General features: G+C 40.0%; 1 protein-coding gene across 1 annotated transcript in view; it reads left to right on the forward strand.

Annotated features, from left to right (window-relative positions):
• Nucleotides 1-25,584, forward strand: part of cpne8 (copine VIII) — a gene marked incomplete at both ends in the record, with an annotated part of 105,422 nt that overhangs the window by 67,551 nt on the left and 12,287 nt on the right. The window contains 4 exons of the mRNA XM_079809780.1: nucleotides 3,058-3,104; nucleotides 7,379-7,560; nucleotides 13,767-13,894; nucleotides 18,595-18,697. Coding sequence (XP_079665906.1) covers nucleotides 3,058-3,104; nucleotides 7,379-7,560; nucleotides 13,767-13,894; nucleotides 18,595-18,697 — 460 coding nt within the window. The remainder of the gene's footprint in view (nucleotides 1-3,057; nucleotides 3,105-7,378; nucleotides 7,561-13,766; nucleotides 13,895-18,594; nucleotides 18,698-25,584) is intronic.

Raw genomic sequence — 25,584 nt, forward strand, 5'->3', positions numbered from 1 at the left:
GCAGTTCTGAAGGCGAAAGGGGGTCAAACACAGTATTAGTATGTGTTCCTAATAATCCTTTGGTGAGTGTATGTATAATTATATACACACCGATCAGGCATAACATTATGACAGGTGAGGTGAATAACACTGATTATCTCTTCATCTTCTGCTAGTGGGTGGGATATATTAGGCAGCAAGTGAACATTTTGCCCTCAAAGTTGAGAAGCAGGTTAGAAGCAGGAAAAATGGACAAGCGTAATGCTGCGTTCACACCGAACGCGAATAGAGCGTAAAATTTGCGTCTATGTGGACGCTTGAACATTTTGAATCCACTCGCGCATCCAAAGAATTGGATGCACGTATAAATTGAGTGTTGGAGCAAAATAGTTCGAGCGTTCGAGGCGCTCCAGGATCTGCGCCTGGATGACGGACGCTTTTCAGCCGTACTTCCGCCTGTCCCGCACCCATATATTTCTGTATGGCTGCTCACTGCCAATATCAGTCATTCCTCCATGTTGAATGAGTGACTTTTAAAAAAAATGTTTTTGAAAAAAATGCATGAAAGAACAGTAACAACAATTTTCCTCATTGTCATGCCATAATAATGCAATAATACGCCAAGGTCCTTCAGTCTTTCAGTCCAGATTAAGTGCCAAGTCCTTAAACACAGCCACTGTTTTGAATGAGTGAATGTATCACGTCACTTACCCCGTTTAGCAGGCTCCTGATTGGTTAACGCGGTGCGAACAGACGACAAAGTTGCCAAAGATTTTTCAACTCAGGTGTCAGACAATTTCGCTTCAAACACGTGAATGCAAAAAAAGCACCAAATAAAATCACTCGCACGTAACGTGCGCATCGCGCAAGATCTTCCGGGCGAACTGGACCTCCAGACGCGCGCCACCGCGTCTTTATAATTGACTTAACATGGAAATCACTTGCTCCAGACGCTCTATTCACGTTCCGCATAATGATTTGAGGGAGTTTTGACAAGGGCCAAATTGTGATGACTAGACGACTGGGTCAGAACATCTTCAAAACTGCAGCTCTTGCGGGGGGTCAGCGGAGGCAGTGATGCTTTGGGCAATGTTCTGCTGGGAAACCTCGGGTCCAGCCATCCATGTGGATGTTACTTTGACATGTACCACCTACCTAAGCATTATTGCAGATCATGTACAGCCTTTAATGGAAACGGTATTCCCTGGTGGCTGTGGCTCTTTCAGCAGATAATGCGCCGCCACAAAGCACAAATGGTTCAGGAATGGTTTGAGGAGCACAACAACGAGTTTGAGGCGTTGACTTGGCCTCCAAATTCCCCAGATCTCAATCCAATCCAATCGAGCATCTGTGGGATGTGCTGAACAAACAAGATCCACGGAGTTCCCACCTCACAACTTACAGGACTTAAAGGATCTGCTGCTAAAATCTTTGTGTCAGATACCACAGCACACCTTCAGGGGTCTAGTGGAGTCCATGCCTCGATGGGTCAGGGCTGTTTTGGCAGCAAAAGGGGGACCAACACAATATTAGGAATAATGTTAATATGTCATAATGTTATGCCTGATCGTGTATATAGGCATTTGCACGCTTTTTTCCTCTCTGGAATAAAAAATATCTCTATATATTTATCTAATTTATATCTAGTTTTATCTCATTTATATCTGTGCTATACGTTTTATATCTGATCATTCTGAGAGAGAAATTCTGAGAAATAAAGTCAGCTCACAATTCTTTTTTTCACGCAATTGTGAATTTATATCTCACAATTATAACTTTATAACTCGCATGTGCTAGTTTATATCTCATACTCTTGAGAAAAAATCTTGACTTATTGACTTGACTTTTTTTCTCCGATTTGTGTGATATGAACTTGCAATTGCGGGTTGTAAAGTTAGAATTGCAGAATAAATTAGAAATGTACGTTTATATTACACAATGTGGCAGAAACAAGCTTCCATAATGCTTATAAATGACAGTCAAATTGTATATATTTTACTGATAATTATATATATTTTACAGTAAAATAAAGTGTTAAAAACTGTTAAAATTAAGTTTTTTTACTTAGTAAATAGTCACTAAACGTGTAGTGTATATGAAATACTATGCAAAAATAAGTGTTTTACTATTTTACAGTGTCCTTGTTACATGTAGTACATGTACTTATAGCATAGCAATTGCAGTAAATTATGCATAATTACATGCATACCAACCAAACTACCCTAACTCTATAATAAGTACAGTGGTTAATTAATAATCAGTACTTAAATATGTAACTACACTGTAACAATGGCACCTTAATATAAAGTGTAACCAAAATGTTTTAAACAGAAGCAATGCTACATTGTCACATCGAAGAGAATCAAAGAGATTTTATTACCGTTTATGTTTAATTTGGCAAGTGGCATCTAGTTATAGAATTAATAGAAACGTCATTCTAGAAATTGTGGAATTCAGTATCTGACATATTTAGCAAATGTGACATCATCAGGGTATTCCATGGTATGTACGAACATACTCAAGCTCATCTACTGAGACTGGAAACATATTGCTGTGCCTCACCATCCATGAATAATTCCCTCTTCCTTCCCCTCTCTTCTCTCCACGTCACACACCCATATTCACAGGGAGTGCACTGCATTATGATGCCGTAATAAACTGAGCTATAAATAGACCGCTCTATTCTGAGAGACACAGAGACCCCAGGCACATGACCTGGCCTTCAAACAGTCAAGCAAACACTGGAAATATCGGCAGAATAATTGGAAGGATCTGCAAAAAGACTACTGTGGAAAATTCTTACAGACACTTTGCAAATCTCGCTGTATATGCGTTCTGTTGAACAGACAGAAAAACCAGAAAGCGGCAGAGAGAATATTAGATGAACAAAGAGATGCTCTCAGGGAATAATTTCCTTCATTTCTGCCCACAGATTAAATTGAGCTGAGACACAGTTTCACACAGTCAGCTCGCTGGAGATTTGACTCAGGAGCTTTATTATGCTTTGATAAGCCTCATATATTTTATGTTATGATACATATGTGCTCACTTTAGTGTTTTTGCTCTGTTCTCTTGCAGTACTCAAATTAATTTCACGGTGGCGATTGATTTTACTGCATCAAACGGTGAGCTTATTTACATTACGGAAACATTACTTTTCAAATAAAATGATTTCTAACATCATGTACATGTTATGATAATGGCTAATTTTTATCTGTGCGTGTGTAAATTTCATCTTTTTATTTATATATATATTTTTTTTTAACTTCTAAAAATGAAAGCGTTATTACTTCCGAACTTTCAAGAGACCATTACCCCACCCTACACCAAAGTACCAATTATAAGTTTGTAACCTTCCAAAGTTCTAACAGTTGTTAAAAGTACAGAGAATTTGTCCAGAAACTATGTTAAAAATAGTATTTAAAAGTTACAATTAAACACCTCTGCTAGCTTTTTTAATTGAATTTTGAAAACAAGAGGCAGTAGAGAATGTATCATGCTAAAAATCACTATTTTCTCATTGTTGTGACTATGTAAAACTCTAGGACACAGCAGATGTTAAACAAAAGCATTTTTAATTTTAATTACATGTCATAAGTCATTTCTTTTTCAAAACATGTTTGAATGTACTCACCTGATTGCATTCAAAATCTTTGGGGTTGTTACAGGGTTGAAGATCGGTATTAGAATGGCAAGCAAATATCATCATACTGCATTATTTACAGTCAATATTGTTATGCTTTGTGCAGTAAAACCAAAAATATCACAGATTATGTACCTTAAAGGGGTGGTTGCATGCGATTTCACTTTTTAAACTTTAGTTAGTGTGTAATGTTGCTGCTTGAGCATAAACAGTATCTGCAAAGTTACAGCGCTGAAAGTTCAATGCAAACGGAGATATTGTCTTCTAAAGTTATGGCAGTTTATTGCCTACAAAAACGGCCGGTTTGGACTACAACAAGCTTCTTCCCGGGTTGGTGACATCATAAACCCTTGCTATAAACTTAAACACTGCCCCCGCGAACACGCAACAAAGTGTTCAAACAAAGTCACGCAACAAAGGCCACGGCGCAGTCATTACGAAAGAGAGAGAGCTGTTGCTGAACTACAAACTACATTTGGCCATCTAACTAATCTAAGACCATTGCGTTTTTCGGAGGGATGGGCTTCATAGAAGCAGGAAGCAAATGAGCCGTTCAAAGGACAGTGGAGGCAGCGTTGTGGAATAAAGTTAAAATATAAGAAAAGTATGGCGTTTTTAAAAAAAAGAAGTATTAAGACATGTTATACTGCGCCCCATAAACACAACCAAGCCTAGAAATAAATACAGAACCACCCCTTTAATGTTGAACTATTCAACTTAAAAGAGCTAATTTAAGGGTATACATAATGAATTACTACTAAATACCCTTTTTGGTAACCAAGAGGTCAAAATACACTCTTAAAGATAATGGTAGATCATTATTTTTAAAAGGGGAAATTTCACAGCATAACAAGGTTGTACAGAAACATCTCAGGTTACATATGTAACCCGGTTCCCTGAGAGGGGAATGAGATGCCGCGTCATGGCATTGACGCTATGGGAACCCCGCTATAGTACATCACCAAAACCATAAATCGACACCTGACCAGCACTTAGTCAGATTCTAATTGTCTGAAGAAGAGACACAGGCATAACCGGGGTGTGGCAACATGACGCGGCGTCTCGTTCCTCGCTCAGGGAACCGGGTTACATAGAGATGTTCCCTTTCGAGTGGAACTCTTTGCCGCATCATGGCAGAACTTCAATACCAATGCCGCCACACCACAGGATTTTGCCTGCCCAACAAGATTGTGCATCTGCACAGACAGTTGTTGAGCGCATGCTGAATCCAGATCAACCCTGAAGGGCTTGAGACCCTGTGGTTGAATCCACATCCAGATGAATGTGTGCGGAGAGGACCATCCTGCCGCTGCACAGGCATCTTGTAAGGATGCACACCTGGCAGGAGCTTTTGGACCCTAACCCTCAGAGGCGAAGCCATTCCGCATACATCGTAGGAGAGGGAGTGATCCATCAGTGATCCTATGCGAGATACGCTGCTTGGTGACGCATTGCCACTATTGCAGCCACCAGACCAGAAGCTGAGAGCATTTACGCCACTGGCCTGAGGGGTGGACATAGATCCTCAGAGTACGAACCGGACATAACTTTCTGGCTTTTGCATCTCATGAGGCAGAGGGAAGGAAGCCTGCAAGACCACTGGCTGACCAGCCATAGGAGAAACTTTTGGAAAATAGTCTGGTCTGGGGTGCAGCATAGGTCTGGAGCAAAGTCTAAGCAGGAGTTTCCAAATCTCCAGCTCTTCACCTTGGGGTGGTAGATCGCCCCCTGCACTTACGACAGAAGATCTCTCCAAACCAGGATCTCCCATGGAATGCCCTGTAGGAGAAATAACAGGTCAGAGAACCATACTTGTGCTGTCCAGAACTGAGCCACTATAAGGTGGACTCGGTCCTGGCAGACCCTTGCTAGAACCACCGGGAGCAGAGCTGTGGAAGGAAAGGCATACAGACACAGCCTCAGCCCATGTCTGTACCATGTGTACCTCAGCCCACCTGTACCATCCAGTCCCAGGGGGCCAGGGCCTGTGGTTGTCAGGACTTGTTCTTATCTCCCCTGGAGGAGATAACATCTAAGATCCTGTCTCCCCCTGGATGCCTGTGCCTGAGAGTTCTTATCTCTTGTAGATAAGGCCCCCTTGTCTTTATGGGGGGAACACTGGCTTCTCTCCTACCACTGGGCCCTGGCCTGGAGTGGCTGCTGGATCAAGCCGGCTCTCGGATTCATTGAGGGATCAGTTTTCTGAATTCTGAATGCAATTATTTCTTGGCCTCCTGGTACCTGTTGACAATAGTGTTGACTGCACCGCCGAATAGGCCAGTAGATAACATCCAGAAGGAAAGCCTTGTCTCTTTCCTTTATCCCCTTGAGGTTGAGCCACAGGTGCCGCTTCGCATGGAGGGTGAGATCTGTGGCCCTGTGTAGCTCTTTCACCGCCCCAGGGGTTAATCCTTTAGCATAATACAACTCTTTAAGCAGGTCAGCCTGGTAGGCATGCAAGACCACCATGATGTGCTGAGACACACCAGCCTGACCTGCTTCTGCATATGCCTTAAGATGTTGCCCTACAAGATGATGTAAGATGTTGCCTTACAAGGCTTGGTGGGTAAGCCAGGTTTCCACCATAACAATGTGATAGACTGTAAGTGTCTCTTCCACCGTCGACATCGCCTTGTGCCTGTGCTCGCACATACCGTTTGCCATGGAATATGATTTGGTGGCCAGATTATGCACTCGCACCAAGTACGGATTCCTCCAAGACCTCAAAATCTCAGTGTGGAGTTCAGGGAAGAACGGAAGATGCTGGCGGGGAGGTTGCTATCAGCCAGATGTTAAATAACAGTCATCCAGTTTCGACCAAGTGACTTTCTTCTCATCATGCCAATTTAGATTTAATTTGGCCATGACCCCGAATCACAATCTTAAGCAGTTCCTCGAACGCGACAGACTGAGAGGACTGCCCTGCCGAAGCACCCGCGTGTCTGTCTGCATCCAACTCGTCAGAGTCAGACACAGACAGCATGAGTTCCTTGTTCTGGTCTGAAGATATTGCAGAGCGAACTTCGAGATCCAGAACGGGGTCCTCGGAGCTGGTGGAGAGGGCAAAAGTAAAGGCTCTGTCACCGGTATCAAGCTCCACCTCCAGCAACTTGACCTGCGAGCCCCATGACCAAAGTCAGCTGCGGGACTCGAGCCATGGGGTGCAGGATCTTGGCTCTCATCTCTTTGAAAGAGTGCCAAGCGAGATCGAAGGTTGCTGATGTTAAACTTCTCGCAAAGACTCAAGGACTGACCTCGCATGCTAATCTTGTTTGCTCCTCACCCATGCAAAGTACACAAATTTCGTGTTAATCGTCCCCCGTTATAGAATCTTAGACCTGACATTTTGAGTATAACTCCTGGTCTAAAGAAAGTACATTGCACACACAAACAGCAAACACATGCTCAAACATGCGTCTTCTGCAGACAAAGAAGATCAGGCAATGGTTTATGGTTTCTGTGACGTACTACACTACATCACTACGCCAATCAGGAATTGCCGTGTGTAGACACGTGCTTCAGACACCCTTCAATGCTATGACGCGGCATCGAGTTCCACTCAAAAGAGAACTGCAGGGACAAAAACATCACATTATCAAATAATGTGAGTAGATCATTATGGGTACACATGTTACAAAGATGGCACTATTATATTAGCACTACCCCTCATTTCTGGTACAGTACGAAGTCTCACATTCTAATTCACATATTTCAATACTTCATTGATTCATGCATTGTCTGCTCTATTTATCACAGGCAACCCTTCCCAGCCTACCTCTCTACACTACATGAGCCCATATCATCTGAACGCGTATGCACTGGCACTCAGAGCCGTGGGGGAGATTATTCAGGACTATGACAGTGATAAGCTCTTCCCCGCACTGGGGTTTGGTGCAAAACTGCCACCCGATGGCCACGTGTCTCACGAATTTCCCCTGGTGAGCACAATTATTTTTCAGTCTGTTATTAAGATTGTTAAGAAAGTACTTGCTTGTATTGCAAATGCAATCTATTTGTTCTCAAACAGCATGTTTTTGTTTGAGTATCTTAGTTGTATTACATGCACAGTCTTACACTTGATTATGCTTTACATGTAATCTGCTAGCAATACCCATCATACTACATGTCTCTTACTGATTGGCCTCTGCTGTATCTATAGCCAGTGAGCTTCCTTGCTCAACATTGAAATAGTCTGGTTCAGTGTTTGCTCTAAGCGTACCTGCGGCGTCCTATTAGAGTTCCTCTGCTATGGAGGTTATTATGTATGTCTATATATGTGTGTGCGCAGCAGGTCTACTCCAGCATTATATGTCACATGAAAACTGGAGGATCTCTCTATGAACCTATTCTCCAGCAGGACCCTTAGAACCCACACTTAAAGACTAAGTGCAACTTTTGTGTTGACATATTTTATATTGGTTAGGACCTATTGAGTGTGCTTATCTGTTATTCAATAGGCAGTTGGCCCTGTCTATTCAGTTATTGTACCTCGGACAAGCACAATAAAGTGTAAAATAAAGGGCAATCTAATCAGTTGTTGATTAGGGAAGGACTTAAAGTATGAATATTAGACTGTCCGTTTTATATGTGTTCATCTATTAAAAGATAATTTTGTCAACTTTCAGGAGTACATTAGCATATAGATGAGCTAACAAACATGAACTGAAAGCCAAAAAGCTCTAAAGTGAAATTTTGATTTCACACACCCCCTAGACAACCACACCACTGGTATCCAAATAAGAGCTCTGGAGGGGTGACTAACTGATAAATATGGATGAGACAGTTCATAAAGGAGATTGAAAAAGATTCATAGACATTAGCAAATGGAGATTACCCACAGCTGTCTCACATTTCTAAAGAGGACCGAATTTATTTTATGTTTATTTTTTTTTAACCCCCCCCCCCCCCCCCCTGTTCCACACCCACGAAACCGTCACAGAGAATCTATCACATAATCCCATATACAGTGAGACACAGATCCTTCTTATTGGACCAAACAGATGCACTGCCTGCGGCTGCAGCTGCCCACACACAGCTAAAACACACACACTTTTCCTCAGGGCTGAACACGGGAGACTCCATATGCACTCAGCAGAGCATTAAAGCTTTACTTGAATGAATAGCGCTCTTTAAACGTGCTTCTTACAGCAGGAAGCTTCTGGGATGTGAGCTCACATGCCCAGATCAAACTTTTGATGGCTGATTCTTGTTGTCATTTTGCTGTGAGAATGTTTGCTCTCTGTAAACATTGCCGATTATACAGTACTATCTCCAAGTTGTTGGATATTATTAAAAGGAGTATTTTAACATTCTACCCTGGTGAAAAGCAAGTGCACTTTAGCATACCTTTTAAAAAGAGTACTTATTACAGAAATAAATAATTTCATAATACTATTGTATTCAAAAAATGGTTGTAAAGCGTACTGACGAATATACTGATAAGCATGTATGTTAAACTATGCTCAATGTCATTTCTATTGGAACATGTACATATATTTGTAATTACACATTTTTAATAATAAAGTTGCAATTTAGTACATTTAAGATATATTAATTTTAAATGTAATATCGAATAACACACTACAGTTAAAATTATAGAACTTAACATGTGCTTAGTATGTTAGTCTACACATCAAAATAAGTGCACTTTAAAGCATGACAAATGATTATTAAAACGTAATGATTTAAAATGTACAGTGTCGTTGTTACAAGTTGCATGTAGTTATTATAGTAATCACTATAAATGATGCATATCTACATGCAACTAACCCTAAACCAAACCCTAATCTGAGCCTATAGTACGTATGTGGTAACGCTTTCGAGATTTCAATAGTCCACTTTAGATATTTTAGGACTCGAGGTGTGTTTACATTGACAACATGTTGGATCCATAAACAATAAATGCAACAATACATAATAATAAAAACACTTGATAACGTACTAACTAGTAACTCTCAATAGATTATTAGTAGACTGTCTGCTTAATATCTACTCACTCTATTTTGATTCTCCTCCAAAATACATTCTACTGACTAGAAGTAACTTTGGAAGTACATGTCAAATGACTCTGCTAACCCTAACCACAGTCCAAATCCAGAGGACATGTCCATCTTGCACATGTCTACACTAAAAAATGCTGGGTTAAAAACAGCAGTTTTAACCCCGTAAATGGGTTGTTTTAACTTAAATGTTTGCTTAAAACAACCCAATTGCTTGGTTAAAACAACCCAATCGCTGGGTTAAAAACAACCCAAGATGGGTTGAAAATGGACAATCGCAGCATTTGGGTTGTTTTAACCCCATAAATGGGTTGTTTTAACTTAAATGTTTGCTTAAAACAACCCAATTGCTTGGTTAAAACAACCCAATCGCTGGGTTAAAACAACCCAATTGCTTGGTTAAAACCACCCAATCGCTGGGTTAAAACAACCCAATTGCTTGGTTAAAACCACCCAATTGCTGAGCTAAAACAACCCAATCGCTGGGTTAAAAATAACCCAAGATGCGTTGAAAATGGACAAACCCAGCAATTGGGTTGTTTTAACCCAGCAGTTGGGTTAAATGTTTGTTTAAAATAACCCAATTGCTTGGTTAAAACAACCCAATTGCTGGGTTTGTCCATTTTCAACCCATCTTGGGTTGATTTTAACTCAGCATTTTTTAGAGTAGCTCTTGGAGCACAGAACACCAACAAGGGTTGCCAATGGTGATAAAAGTGTTGTTACACTCAAAAAAATGCTGGGTTAAAAATAAAATGGACTAAACCAGCAATTGGGTTGTTTTAACCCAGCAAATGGGTTGTTTTAACCCAGCAATTGGGTTGTTTAAAGCAAACATTTAACCCAACTGCTGGGTTAAAACAACCCAATTGTTGGGTTAGTCCATTTTCAACCCAACTTGGATTATTTTTGACCCAGCATTTTTTAGAGTGTATCAATTGGGGTGAACAACAGAAAGCATACATCGATAGCTTTGCTAGAGAGAATGTTGAAAAGAGTTTTGGGGCAACAGAACAAGCCTTTCCCAATGTGGAAATTTATATGCCCATAATCAATTTCAGTTGCCAGTTTACCACTGAAGCAAAAGCTCCTATTAAGGAAGCTGAATTGACATATCAAGACATCCGGAAAAGCAATAGAGACCCTTTTTAATGTCCAATTCCAGACAGAGGCACACCTGGTCCATTGGACCCAGGATACCGGGGAAGCGAGGTGGTCACATTATAATGGCTGGAGATGGGGCAAGAATGGTCTTAAGAGGAATTGGACCCCAATGATCTTGAAATGGTGGGTCTAATAGATTGTTTTAGTTGGGTACACATACAGGACTGATCCCCTAAGGCCTCAGAGGAGGGCCGGAACACCCAATGATCCTGAGGTACATACTGAAGATGTGTTTTTTAGGATATCGTTTCCCAAATACAGTCTTATGTGGGACGTTACATGGGTAGCAATTGTTTTCACCTAATTCGATAATAGTCTGAACTGAATCCCAAAACATACCCCTTACAGGGGATTGGAGTTAACCTAACCTTAAGGGACATAACCCTGGGATGTGTACTGGAACCAAACACAAAACCTGACCCTTACAGGGGATTGGGGATTGATTTAACCCCAGGGGGAGGAACCCGATTGCATATCTAACCCTGTATCTGAACTGCACCCTAACCGCTCATGGAGATTGAGACTCTAAACCCTAATATCCCTGACCCTGATTAGGGAATAAAAAACTCTGTTATCAGTCGAATTGCCATGGATAAGAAGAGGGCATTAAAATAACCGGAAAACCAAGTGAAAAGTTTTCTTCTTTTTGGTCACACTTTAGATTAGGGTCCAATTATCACTATTAACTAACTATTAACTATGACTTTTGCCCCAATAAACTCCTAATATCTAGATTAAGTTAGTAAGGTAGTTGTTAAGTTTAGGTATTGTGTAGGATTAAGGGATGTAGAATATTGTCATGCAGAATAAGACATTAATATGTGCTTTAAAATATATAAACTAATAAACAGCCAGTATCCTAGTAATAAGCATGCTAATAAGCAATTAGTTAAAAGTGAGAATTTGACCCTAAACTAAAGTGTTACCCTTCTTCAGTGGAGGTAGTGTGAGTAAAATGCCTAAAGTGGACTATCAAAATAAAGTGGTACTATACAGGTAGTTAATACTCAGTAAATGTATAATACACTGTAGTAATGACACCTTAAAATAAAGTGTAACCAACATTTTTTATTTGCCATTTTTAGAAAGTGCACTTTTTAAAAGGCTACTTAAAGGGATAGTTCACCCAAAAATGAAAATTACCCCATGATTTCCTCACCCTCAAGTCATCCTAATTGTGTATGACATTCTTTTTTCAGACGAGTAAATGCTGAGTTATTTTAAAAATGTCCTGGCTCTTCCAAGCTTTATAATGGCAGTGACTTGTTGGGTCATTTTTGAAGTCCATAAAAGTGTATCTATCCATCATAAAAGTGCATCAATCCATCATAAAAGTGCATCAATCCATCATATAAGTGCATCCATACATCATAAAAGTGCATCTATCCATCATAAAAGTGCATCTATCCATCATAAAAGTGCATCATAAAAGAGCATCTATCCATCATAAAAGTGCATCTATCCATCATAAAAGTGCATCCATCCATCATAAAAGTGCATCCATCCATCATAAAAGAGCATCTATCCATCATAAAAGTGCATCTATCCATCATAAAAGTGCATCCATCCATCAAAAAAGAGCATCTATCCATCATAAAAGTGCATCTTTCCATCATAAAAGTGCATCTATCTATCATCATAAAAGTGCATCTTTCCATCATAAAAGTGCATCTATCCATCATAAAAGTGCATCTATCCATCATAAAAGTGCATCCATACATCATAAAAGTGCATCTATCTATCCATCATAAAAGAGCATCTATCCATCATAAAAGTGCATCTATCATCATAAAAGTGCATCTATCCATCATAAAAGTGCATCTATCCATCATAAAAGTGCATCTATCCATCATAAAAGTGCATCTATCTATCCATCATAAAAGTGCATCTATCCATCATAAAAGTGCATCTATCCATCATAAAAGTGCATCTATCTATCCATCATAAAAGTGCATCTATCTATCATCATAAAAGTGCATCTATCCATCATAAAAGTGCATCTATCCATCATAAAAGAGCATCTATCCATCATAAAAGTGCATCCATACATCATAAAAGTGCATCTATCCATCATAAAAGAGCATCTATCCATCATAAAAGTGCATCCATACATCATAAAAGTGCATCTATCCATCATAAAAGTGCATCTATCCATCATAAAAGAATATCTATCCATCATAAAAGAGCATCTATCCATCATAAAAGTTCATCCATACATCATAAAAGTGCATCTATCCATCATAAAAGAGCATCTATCCATCATAAAAGTGCATCTATCCATCATAAAAGAGCATCTATCCATCATAAAAGAGCATCTATCCATCATAAAAGTGCATCCATACATCATAAAAGTGCATCTATCCATCATAAAAGTGCATCTATCCATCATAAAAGTGCATCTATCCATCATAAAAGTGCATCCATACATCATAAAAGTGCATCTATCCATCATAAAAGAGCATCTATCTATCATAAAAGTGCATCTATCCATCATAAAAGTGCATCTATCTATCATAAAAGTGCATCTATCCATCATAAAAGTGCATCTATCCATCATAAAAGAGCATCTATCCATCATAAAAGTGCATCTATCTATCATAAAAGTGCATCTATCCATCATAAAAGTGCATCTATCCATCATAAAAGAGCATCTATCCATCATAAAAGTGCATCTATCCATCATAAAAGAGCATCCATCCATCATAAAAGTGCATCTATCTATCATAAAAGAGCATCCATCCATCATAAAAGTGCATCTATCTATCATAAAAGTGCATCTATCCATCATAAAAGAGATAATATGCAAGATTTGATGTATTCTACAAGTGCACATTTAATATAATACTTTTTCAAAAGGCTCATTTTATGTGCTCACAAGGCATACATTTGTACATTTATGTATGCATCCTTCACTGGGACGCCAGTATTATAAACTTATGCATATGTGTACATGTGTTTATTATTTATATGTGTACTTACAGAACGGGAACCCAGGTAACCCATACTGCAGCGGCATAGAGGGCGTTCTAGAAGCGTATTATCAGAGTCTGAAGTCTGTCCGTCTCTATGGACCAACGTACTTCTCCCCTGTCATTAATCATGTAGCAAGGTGAGGCCAATTATATTTAAACATTCTCATCATACTATTTATCACACAAGTTGTTATTGTAACGCATTGGTAATGGATATGAAGGAGAGAATCTCTCACATTGGGGAGTCCAGCAGAGGCAAGAAGCTAAGAACCCCTGAGCAGCTTTATTTCTAATAAACATCAACCAATAAACAAAGACTTGGCTTGGCTTGACACGAAACATGAGCTGAATATAAACTCACCAACAGAGGTACAGGGAACAAAGCTCGACAAAGGAACAATGACTGAATCCGAAATCGCCCCCTATACCCTCAAACAGGAATTATTTAAGGGAACAGCCATTTGTAGTGGTGTCCGAAACCATAGTGGACGTTATCGAGTGCACTCATTCAATCCCACATTGCACTCCTTCAAGTGAACTGTATTAGTGGACTAAAGTAGGGAATAGTGAATGAGGGTTTCAGATTTCAGAAATCACACCCTAAACCCTCAATCACTATTCCCTACGTTAGTTCACTTGAAGGAGTGAATGAAAACGAGTGAGTGAGTTTGGACAGCCGTTGTGAGTACATCAGTTGTACACTCGTGATCGCGGTGCATTGTGGGATTGAATGAGTGCACTCGATAATGTCCACTATGGTTTCGGACACCACTACAAATGGATGTTCCCTCAAATAGTGCCCTATTTAAGGGTATAGGGAGCGATTTCGGATTCAGCCAAAGACCTCTGAGCAACAAGAAACATCTGAACCAATCAGAAAATGACACAAGGAACAAAGAACCAATGAAAACCGTGAACAGGGGAAGCACATGACAGGGTTGCATGATGGCGTCAGGGAAATCACATGACAAACCAGGAACATGACAATGGGAAAGCTTCAAAATAAAAGACACGAAAACATGGACACGAAACGAAACCATAGGGGGCGGGGCTTTGTTGGGGGCGTGGTTATGGGGGGGATTGTTTAGTCAATAATTCAAGAAGGTCCATATTTTAAAGCTCTTTCTAACTTGTTCTCAGCCTTAGAACTAACATATAGTTCTTGTAATTGTTTAACTATATCATTTGTTACAATAAGGGTTTATTTACAAAGCAAGACCATTGACGGCTCCTCATTAGGCTACCATGCAGGCCAATGTTCACTTTTGTCTTTCTTTTTTCTAATCAAATAGCAACACAGTTAGAAACTATAGCTGGGTCATTCCTGGTATGCGGTAACATTTTGGCTTCAGAAATGTTTGAAAAAAAAGTACATGATTTTCATGTTTTTAGCATTCTACCAAAATGGTGACATGTTTAACTAGTCGGAATACATATTGGTCAAGCTCAGGGACTAAAAAAATTCATTGTTCAGACACGGGCCGTGAAGGTGTTCCACCCTGTTAGGGACATATACATAGTTATCACAAAATGTTAATAATGTAAATGTTAAACAATAACAAGTTTTTCTTCGATAGTATATGTCCCTTATGCCATCATGGTATTTTTTTTAACAATAACAAAACTATTATTGATGAATAGAATGTCTTGATTATTAAGAACAGGTACTTTTTGTACCCATTTTTGCCAACAGGATGGTAAATAATAAAAAAAATGTTCAAAAACGTATATTGTATATGCTGTTAATGATCCTCACCTCCCAAAATAAAACATAAGTATGCAAAACATTTAACGTTGCTGTCAAATTATTATTTAAAAATGACTGGCCTAACAGGGTGGAAGACCATAACAGTGGAGGAGTTTTCCCTCATTGTCCTGCATGGTTTGCCATCAGTAATGTGTGGCACTGCACCTATATAACATGGTTTTATATATGCATATATGTGTTTATAGAATTTGCACTATACACTAAATACGATTTATTCTATTAGAATTTCCACCCTGTTAGGTCAGGGCGGAATCAACAGGGTGGAAAATTTTAAGATAAGTTAGCCGTAGCTCTTTGAGGGATCAACGTTTAGCTAGCTAACCTTCTACAGATAAACAGAACTTTTATAACTATGTCAGATATGTTTTAACATTTTTTTGACCGGACAAACATTCTTCATAACAGAGCCTATCAGGGTGGAGCTTTAAGAGACAAGCAGGATAACATTTCAAAAACTAAAAAAAAAAGGTAGAGGTGAGAGTTGAAGCTTACTTAATTTTGTACGGTTGAATTCCAGCAGGAAAAACTAATTATGTAATTTCCTGAAAATTGTCTCAATGGAATTGTGGTCTTTTTTGGAAGTCGAGAAATACATACTAACAGGGTGGAAGATGACTTCAGGGACACAGTAAATGAAGACAATTGTACAAAAATAACTATAGTTTCACATGATTTATATGTATAACTAGAGGTAGTTTAGCCTATTCTATAACATAATCTAAAAATATTTTGAGATTTTCATCATTTCATGGTTTATAGTTCTTGTGGAAGTTTAAAGTCCACTGCCTTTGCACTGAGGACATGATAAAATTGAATGCATATATCAATAAAAAGGTGTGTAAAATACAAAATAGTATTTTTAATACCTATTATATCTGTTTAAGTGATAAAGAAGACCTACATTTATAATTTAAGCCATTTCTTAAGTGACTCATTTTATAGAAAATATGAGTAAGTAAATCATAAAGACAGAAAAGTCACTGTATAATAGGAACGACCCAACTACAACATGCGGCTGTTGTCATCGGTAGAAGTGGTGTCTCTCGTCCTCGTCTCGGCACAAGTGCTTTGTATTTTAACCATAGATTTTAACCGAGCAGCTGTGGTTGCGCGTTTCACACACCCTCTCAACAACCCTGACAACTGACAGCGGCAAAAGCGACGCATGCGCTTTTCACTTGTAAAACTCAAGGGTGTATGGGTAATGTAGTCTCTGCTCGCAAATGAGTACTGAGTACCGGCGCGTACCGGCCCACTTAAAGCACTGCATGACAGAATTGAAATTAAACAAGCAAGCAAAACACATGCATATAAAACACAGGATGATGATCAACTACACAAGAAACAGGTGAGCCCAATCCGTAACCAAGGAAACAAACAAGAAGTTAGAAACCCAGGACACTAAGAAAACAGGAACTAAACACAGCAGTTGCCAGAAATTCACTGTAAAAAATATTGTGACAATGTTTCAGGATTAATGAGATGGAATATTAAAGCTGTATACACCGATCAGGCATAATATTATGACCACCTTCCTAATATTGCGTTGGTCCCCCTTTTGCTGCCAAAGTAACATCCACATGGATGGCAGGACCAAGCGGCGCCTCCCGCAGTTTCTCTTGAAGCCAATACGGAAGTGACTTAAACTGCAATCCGTCGACTGGCCGCTAGGGACAGGCTCCAGAAGGAGCAGAATCTCATTGAGCCCCATGTTAAAATGCCCAACTTTACAGCAGAATAAAATATGTTTACAGCCTGGGACAAATTGTGGTTTTGGCTATACAGCTAAGTTCTGCATAATTAAGGGCGTGGCCACTTTGAGTGACAGGTGGATTGGCGTTTGTCTGCTGTCTGTTAGTCATCACGTCACTTCAGCTCCGCCCACGTCCCGCCTCTTTGCCCATTTTCTGTTATCCGGGAGTGACGCGCTGCCAAGATGGCGACGGCCAGCTCGACCATACTTTTCGCTTCAGAGCGGCTCATCAGATCCTATGGGTGACGTCACGGACACTACGTCCATATTTTTTTACAATCTATGGGCAGGACCCAAGGTTTCCCAGCAGAACATTGCCCACACATTACACTGCCTCCGCCGGCTTGCCTTCTTCCCACAGTGCATCCTGGTGCCAGGTTCCCCGGTTCTCCACTGTTCCTTCCTTGGAGCACTTCTGATAGAGACTGACACTGCAGACCGGGAACACCCCACAAGAGCTGCAGTTTTGGAGATGCTCTGACCCAGTCGTCTAGCCGTCACAATTTGGCCCTTGTCAAACTCGCTCAAATCCTTACGCTTGCCCATGTTTCTGCTTCTAACACATCAACTTTGAGGACAAAATGTTCACTTGCTGCCTAATATATCCCACCCACTAACAAGTGATGAAGAGATCATCAGTGTTATTCACCTAATGTCATAATGTTAAGCCTGATCGGTGTATTTTACAACATATAACTTTATTTCATTGAGTGATATTCGATTAATATACCAAGCTACTTGAACTATCAAATTATGGTTTGTACCCTAAAACATACTGACCATGACAATACAGGTGGTACAATAGAAAACTACATGAAGAATCACGTCGACACTAGAATAGTGCAATAAACATTAACTCAGTAACAGAAAAATGTATATAAATTCCCCTAATGTATATTACAGATGTGATAACATTAAGTAAAAGTAAAATATGTGATGTGTGATCTAGGAATGGGATTTAGGAATGTCCTGTTTTTCACTGTAAATAATTGGTAATTTATTGTTTGTGCCTTCAGAAACCATACATTTGACAGGGTTTTACAGTAAAAGTATTCCGACACCTTCATTTCCCCCCTGCATTTTGATATGTCTGAGCCTTAGGCTACAATTCTTGAAATTGTACACACTACTCCAATGATATGGTATTGCATCCTGGCGCCTCGTTAGAGAACCAATTGTAGGCAATAGACAAAAGTGCTTGTTTGGAAAATCTACCACAAATAGTACACCATCCCTATTTTTCGAATGTACTTTTCTTTGTGACAGCCCCTGTGTCTGTTCCAAAGGCATGAAGTAATCAGCTTTCTTCTTTGCAGATATGCATCATTAGTAAAGGACGGCTCCGAATACTTCATCCTCCTCATCATCTCTGATGGGGTCATCTCCGACATGGCTCAAACTAAAGAATCCATCGTAAATGTAAGTACGAAAACACAGTTCCTTGCAATGTTTACACCATTCAGAAAAAAAAATGAAAAGACAAGTGTGCCACATTTTATAAAAAATGACAATGGACAGCTGACACACTGCGTATCACAACTGTTCAGATCCCAATTGTGTGTCCCGTGGCGCTCTTTGGTTTTCTGGAATTTCTGCATTGATTTCTATGGCAGTGATATTGCGTTTGGTAGGTATATGCCAAAAACAACCGCAACATGGAGGGGTTTGCATTACAGATGTTGTCTGGTCTTATTTACAACACGACAATGTGTAGCCGCTGGACTACTGCGTCTTATGAGGCAGCGGCAGAAATGTATGAGGCTGGTATGAGCAGCTTTATTCGATGCTGTTGTCTCAAAACAGTTTCCATCTTCTGCTCCTCCGGCACTTTACACCAACCTTGTTTCTGCTGCGATTTTCAGCATGTTTCCTATAACAACGTCTGACGTTTATGTATTATGTGGTGTGAGAAAATCACATAAACGACGCAAAATCTGATCAGAGCAGTCAGACTGAAGCAAATTTCCAGAAATGCCATTTCAACAGGATTTCAAACCACGCATGAATGTAGCTCGAAACAGCATTTCATGTGATTTTTCTGTTCTTTTTTTGCTGTTCACACTTGCTAAATCAATCGAATATGCACACAAATCTGACAGTCTGAACGTAGCCTTAGTTATGCATCAACCCTGTGTTTGTTGAGTTGGACTTTGAGCTAGTTTTGCACTGCTCCCAGTTGAGTTTCCTTTGTCTCTGTTCATCTGTTGCCATAGTGTTTGATTTGCCCTCTAATTTCTAGTTAATCATCTCGTTTAGTCCCCAGTGTTTCCCTGTGTATGTGGACCGTTTGTCCTTTGTCTGTTATTGTCAATGCATGTTGGTTGTTCTGTTTGTGTTCTGATAAGTTCTGAGATACTTGATACCAATTTGTTATTTTGATTTTGCTATTTAATAAAGACTGCGCATAGATCATGCTTTAGGCCGCGTCCCCACGGAGACGCGTTAAGCTGTATACGTAAATATTTTGTACCGTATCAGTGTTTCGTCCACACGGATCCGGTGTTTTGGGAGCATGAAACCAATATTTTTTGAAACTGGGTCCCAGGGTGGATAAATTTGAAAACAATCCGTATATTTTGTGAAACGGTGATGTCATCACACCACTTCCCGCGGTAAAGACTATAAGGGATACAGCTACGGCCACTGGGCATGCGCACATCAATATTGCGTCATTTAATTACTGCATTTGCATTATTGTAAGGGTAGGTTTAGGGTTGGGGTAGGTGCAGGCGTTAAAGGGTAACTAAACCCTAAACCAACTTTTTTTAGTTAATGATCTTTAATACTGGGGCTTTATTAATGCTGTTCATTGATTCGAGTAAATGTTTTGACATTTGGGTATAAAGTGTTTTAATTCTATAATATATGGTGTAAAACCGCCAAAGTGCTGCCCTCTTAAGCAGTGGCGCAAAAAGTGGGTATGCGCTATATGCGGCGCATAGGGACACAGCACCTTGGGGGCGCTAAAACGACGGTATGAAAAACATTTTTTTTTTGTGGTATTTTCTATATGTAGCTGCTGTTGTGCATTTCTAAATAATTTCTGTATTTCCTCAATATTATATAACATTTTAGAGGACTAACAGGCTAGATTAGGCGCCCTCATAAGATTCCATAATAGAATTTTGGATAATAATGGAATATCACGAGTGGCCAAGCCAAAGTGTTCATACGCTTGGGCGGGCGTCTGATTGCGCAATGACACGTCAAAAGCGTGCGATCTGACAGCAAAACGCGCATCCTTGACGCATGATTTACCACAAAAACGATTCCGTTGCGGGTTTTTATATCAAAGCGCACGTACTCGAGGTGTGATTATGGTAAATATATGGCTTATATGGTAAATCGAGGACGCGCGCTATGAGTCGGACAAATCGCACGTTAACGTGTAGGCTAAACAGGTAAACCAAACAGGCAGTGCAAACTTGTGTTTGAAGTATCCAAACAGACTAAAGAACGTGCTTTTTCCTTGGTGTTCTCAAAATTGCATGCTTACTTTTTAGGGCACACCTCTTATAAAGTAAAGTTACATATATATTGTTGACCATCTTTTTAACTCATTACACTATTTACCACGATACACTATGGCTGTTATAGAATTAAATGAAATCAGTATCAACAAAATCCATCTTACAATTTATCAAAATCCACTTACACTGTAATTACAATTGCCTAAATAATGTAATGAGATTTTTAGATTTATGTTCTAAATATAATATTTTAATTACAGAAATATGAAATTATTCCAGGCCTATGAAATTATAAACTGCCAGTATATTTGGCGGCGTGAGTGGATTCTAGAATCATTCAACTAATTTGTTCTAACCGACTGTTCAAAAATGGTGAATTATTCGAGAACAAAACCTATACTTTGTTTGAATCTATTTTTGTTAGATTCTGTAAAACTGTAAAAAATGACAACTTGTTGTTTATTGAACTGTTGTATAAAATTAATATTGCATTTTGCAATTGTGCTGATATAGGCTACTCTGGAAAATAGCACTCTTGTTTGTATGATATTGCTTAACTCATAATTTCCTCTTTAATTACTTTCAAACGAATGTTTATTTTTATGTTTGTTATTAGCCTATTAATAACTAGCCTACTTGTTATTGGGGGGGGGGGGGTAGGTGTACTGGATTTTCCTGCGATATTATTGCCGCTCGTCAGGTGAACAGATAAAGTTTCATACATGAGACGCACTTTCAAACCCTGACACGCAAGTGGTTGCCGCGGTAACGAACAACAATACCGTAACGTGCTGTCTTTTATTCGAGGAAATCTGTAATAATAGGCTATTAGGTCTGAACTTATTGGTCCTGCGCTACTTATTGCTTCAGTTAATTTGAATGAAAATACATTGTATGTACATCAGATATCTGATCTATTTTAGTGGCATTCAGTATAAGGATTTGACTGTTCATAGATTAGGTCAGTTCTCTTTCTCTCTTGCGCTGCTGCTTCGCTAGTTTGAGCCAGTTTGAGCCAGCGGCTCGCATTGATAAGGCTCTGGGTTTGTGTCTACAGACAATCCACCCTCCTCCACTTCAGGTGAAGGTGGGGGAGAATGACCGCTCTGTTGCAAAGCTACTGGCATCATTCCAGTCATTCTCCATCTTTGCGACTCGCGAGTCAGACAGCTGTCAATCAACCCGTCCCTGCGGGTCTCAGGCACTCACGCCCTCCGCTCAGCTCCGCCCTCGGTTCGTCCCCTCTGTCTCCGCTGGGCTCTGCCCACTTTTCCATTATTTTTAAAAAATTGCCAGTGGGTGGAGTTAAGCTCTGAGCTGGGGTTTAGTTACCCTTTAATAAAACATATCTGGTAAGTAGCAAATGTATTTATTATTTTATTGTGAGATTTTGCCTCAGTACCCCTTCAAGGGGGTAATCCAGCCCCCGGAAAGCCTACCTTCCATAGGGGCAGCCATTGCTAACCAAGCCATCACCTGCTGTTAGCATCCCATTGACTCCCATTCATTTTGGCCTCACTTTGACAGCGAATATCTTTACATCTGAGGCGTTTAAAGACTCCATTTGTCCATTGTTTATTTCTAAACAAACACGACAATGTATAAAAGGCTCCATTACCTTGTATCTTACACTATCGCCCAGTAGAAGCCGTTTTTGTAATAAATAGGCTAACGATTGCGTCATAACCAGGTCATGACTCCGTCGCGCTGTACCGTATAGACCCGAGGAGAAGCTCGTAGGCAATCTTTTACTGTCTATGAGGCAATTGGGGGGACGTGGAGGCATAAACGGCAATACTGTAGAGACATCGCAAATCCTGCTTCATTCATCAAAAGTTGCTCCTGCTCACTCTCTCTGTCTCTACAAAATTCGGTGATTCAGATTTTACGTTGCACAACTACTAGAAGACTTGCCACTGTCAGACAGGCTGATCACGTCACATCTACGTCATCAAGCTCAGTCTGAGCCTGGCAGTACGCTCAGCGAGTGCTTCTAACTGACTTCAATTTTCTCCATTGAAGTCTATGGGGTCGCTGTGTCCATTTCTTTTACTGTCTATGTACCCCTTATAGCCACAACTCTTCTTCTCCGTTTTTAGTGTATTTCTGTGTCAGAATTACAGCGCCACACACTGGCCTGGCATGTATACTACATCGTTTTGAGTCGTTTTCATTGATCTCGTGTGTACACAGATATTTCTTGAAACGAGGGGGAAAAAAGATCCGATAGGGAAAGCTTTGGCTTCATGTGGACGGGGCCTTAGTTTCATCCTTTATCCATCCCAGTTAACATAATTCAACAAATCCATCAATGTATCATAAAGACATCCTTCAGAATTTAATTCTTTGTCCTAAGCCCCGTTTCCACCGAAATCACCTGGAACAATTTGTCCCAGGAACTGTTTTTCCCAGGAACTATTTTCCCCTCAGACCTGCTGCTGTCTACGTTTCCATAGCGGTCCCAAAGGGTAACTTCAGTGATTTAGCATTAAAGGGTTAGTTCACCCAAAAATGAAAATTCTGTCATTAATTACTTACCCTCATGTTGTTCGACACCCGTAAGACCTCCGTTCATCTTCGGAACAGAAATTAAGATATTTTAGTTGAAATCTGATGGCTCTGAAAGTCCTCCATTGGCTCAGTGGCACCCTTCACACTCAAGACCCTTAAAAGGTACTAAAGACGTCGTTACAAAGTCCATCTCACTACAGTGGTTCTACAATAACTTTATGAATCGGCGACAATAGTTTTTGTGCGCAAAAAAACCCTAAATAACGACTTGCATAGTGATGACGATTTCAAAACAAAGCATCATGAAGCTTCGAAGCGTTGTGAATCACTGAGCCGAATGATGATTCGGATCGCGTGTCAAACCGCCAAACTGCTGAAATTTGGCGATTCAAACCGCTGAATCGACTCAGTGATTCATAACGCTTCGAAGCTTCATGATGCTTTGTTTTGAAATCGTCATCACTATGCAAGTCGTTATTTAGGGTTTTTTTGCGCACAAAAACTATTGTCGCCGATTCATAAAGTTATTTTAGAACCACTGTAGTGAGATGGACTTTGTAACGACGTCTTTAGTACCTTTTAAGGGTCTTGAGTGTGAAGGGTGCCACTGAGCCAATGGAGGACTTTCAGAGCCATCAGATTTCAACTAAAATATCTTAATTTCTGTTTCGAAGATGAACGGAGGTCTTATGGGTGTCGAACAACATGAGGGTGAGTAATTAATGACAGAATTTTCATTTTTGGGTGAACTAACCCTTTAAGCTTTGTATCAGTAGAAACCCGGTAATATATTCAAATGATGGTACTTTCCCCCCTCATATCCCCCTGAGACGAGAGAATTATGCATTTTATTTCTGGAAAAAATCCTCTGATGACGCAAATATCGTCAGATTTTTTGGCCAGAGGCTAAAGACTACAGCCACTAGATGGAGCTGTTCCGCATGTTATCAACCCATGTTATATAGGGGAGATATCTCACGCACAGAATGTAAGACACAGACGGCCGAACGGACAATCATAACGGTGCGATGCAGAGCAAAGTGAGTGTTTCAACTTTTCAATGAATTCCTGTGATACTTTAGCTTCCATATGCGATCTGAAAACGTGCCAGACTGGCGCTTAACGTTACCTCAGCTCTGCTCAGCTCTTCGTGATGAATTAAATCTGACACTGCTGCGTCTGTGCCGTGACTTTCGTTCGGCTCACTCACACTTTATTGAAAAGACACGTTCAGTTTTTAATTGTAGTGTTTATTCTCTAACTGAACGAAATTATTGTATTATTATGAAGATCAAAACGACGTTGTACGGAGTGCAGTGAACCAAGTGCATTCTGGGAGTTGTTGTCTTTCATCCACATGAGACAAAAATACATTTTCTGTCTTTTCTCAGTCTAGACGGCACCAAATTCAAAAATAATTTCACATTTCTACTGCATAAATTACCCAGTTTAAATACACATTCATCTTCCCAGCGCTGAAGTGCCCCTTTAAGTACCGTGAAGATTACTCCGGTGACGTAGGACTGCGCACGACTTTCCAGAGCCCACTGGATTTCATCCTCCGCAATTACGCTTAATAAAGCCTGAACATCGTCGTCGGTCCATCGGTCGTATTTTTAAACTCCATTGTTGATTCGGATAGTAAACAACTCTCACTGCACGCACCGCAACAGACTTTTAGGTTGAAATAAAATTCCAACCAGTCAGCATGTTCAGCGCACAAGTCCCACCCCCAAAAGTTCCTGAACTTTGAAAAAGTACTACCTCGTAAGCAGGGCCGTTTTGAGGGGGAAATCTTTACCTGGAACTTTATTTAGACCCTGGTTCCTGCAGTCAAAACTCACCAAGTACCACCCTAAAGTCCCTAGTTCCTGGGGAGAGTTTCCATGGTGGAAACACGGCTCTAATGAAATGTTATGTTTCTAATTATGTATGATCTTAAAATGTCAACCCTGCTACCCTGATTTTGTAGTAGACCATTGGTAATTGTTTTCAAACAGAACCTTGTAGTTTTACTGCCTTGAGCACAACGTTTCTAATGTCAAATGAGGGTTATGTGCAAAAAAACTTGTGTGCATTCTGTAAAACAGGTTGCATTGCTTCCGGTTCAGGTCTTTTGTATGTATTTCGTTAAATATAGAGCTGTTTTACTCAAGATGCCTTTAAAGGAGCTACCAAAGATGAGCATAACCGATGTCCATCGCAAATGCAAATGGATGTGATGAGACTCTGTTTGTTCATGTGACGTTCAACAAAAAGCCTATTAAACTGTAAAACCGTCAACCCTGTTACTGGCAACCATGTTACTGTCAACCCTGTTTCCTT

This window comes from Gobio gobio, assembly GCF_949357685.1.
Source record: "Gobio gobio genome assembly, chromosome: 25".
Lineage (NCBI taxonomy): Eukaryota > Metazoa > Chordata > Actinopteri > Cypriniformes > Gobionidae > Gobio > Gobio gobio.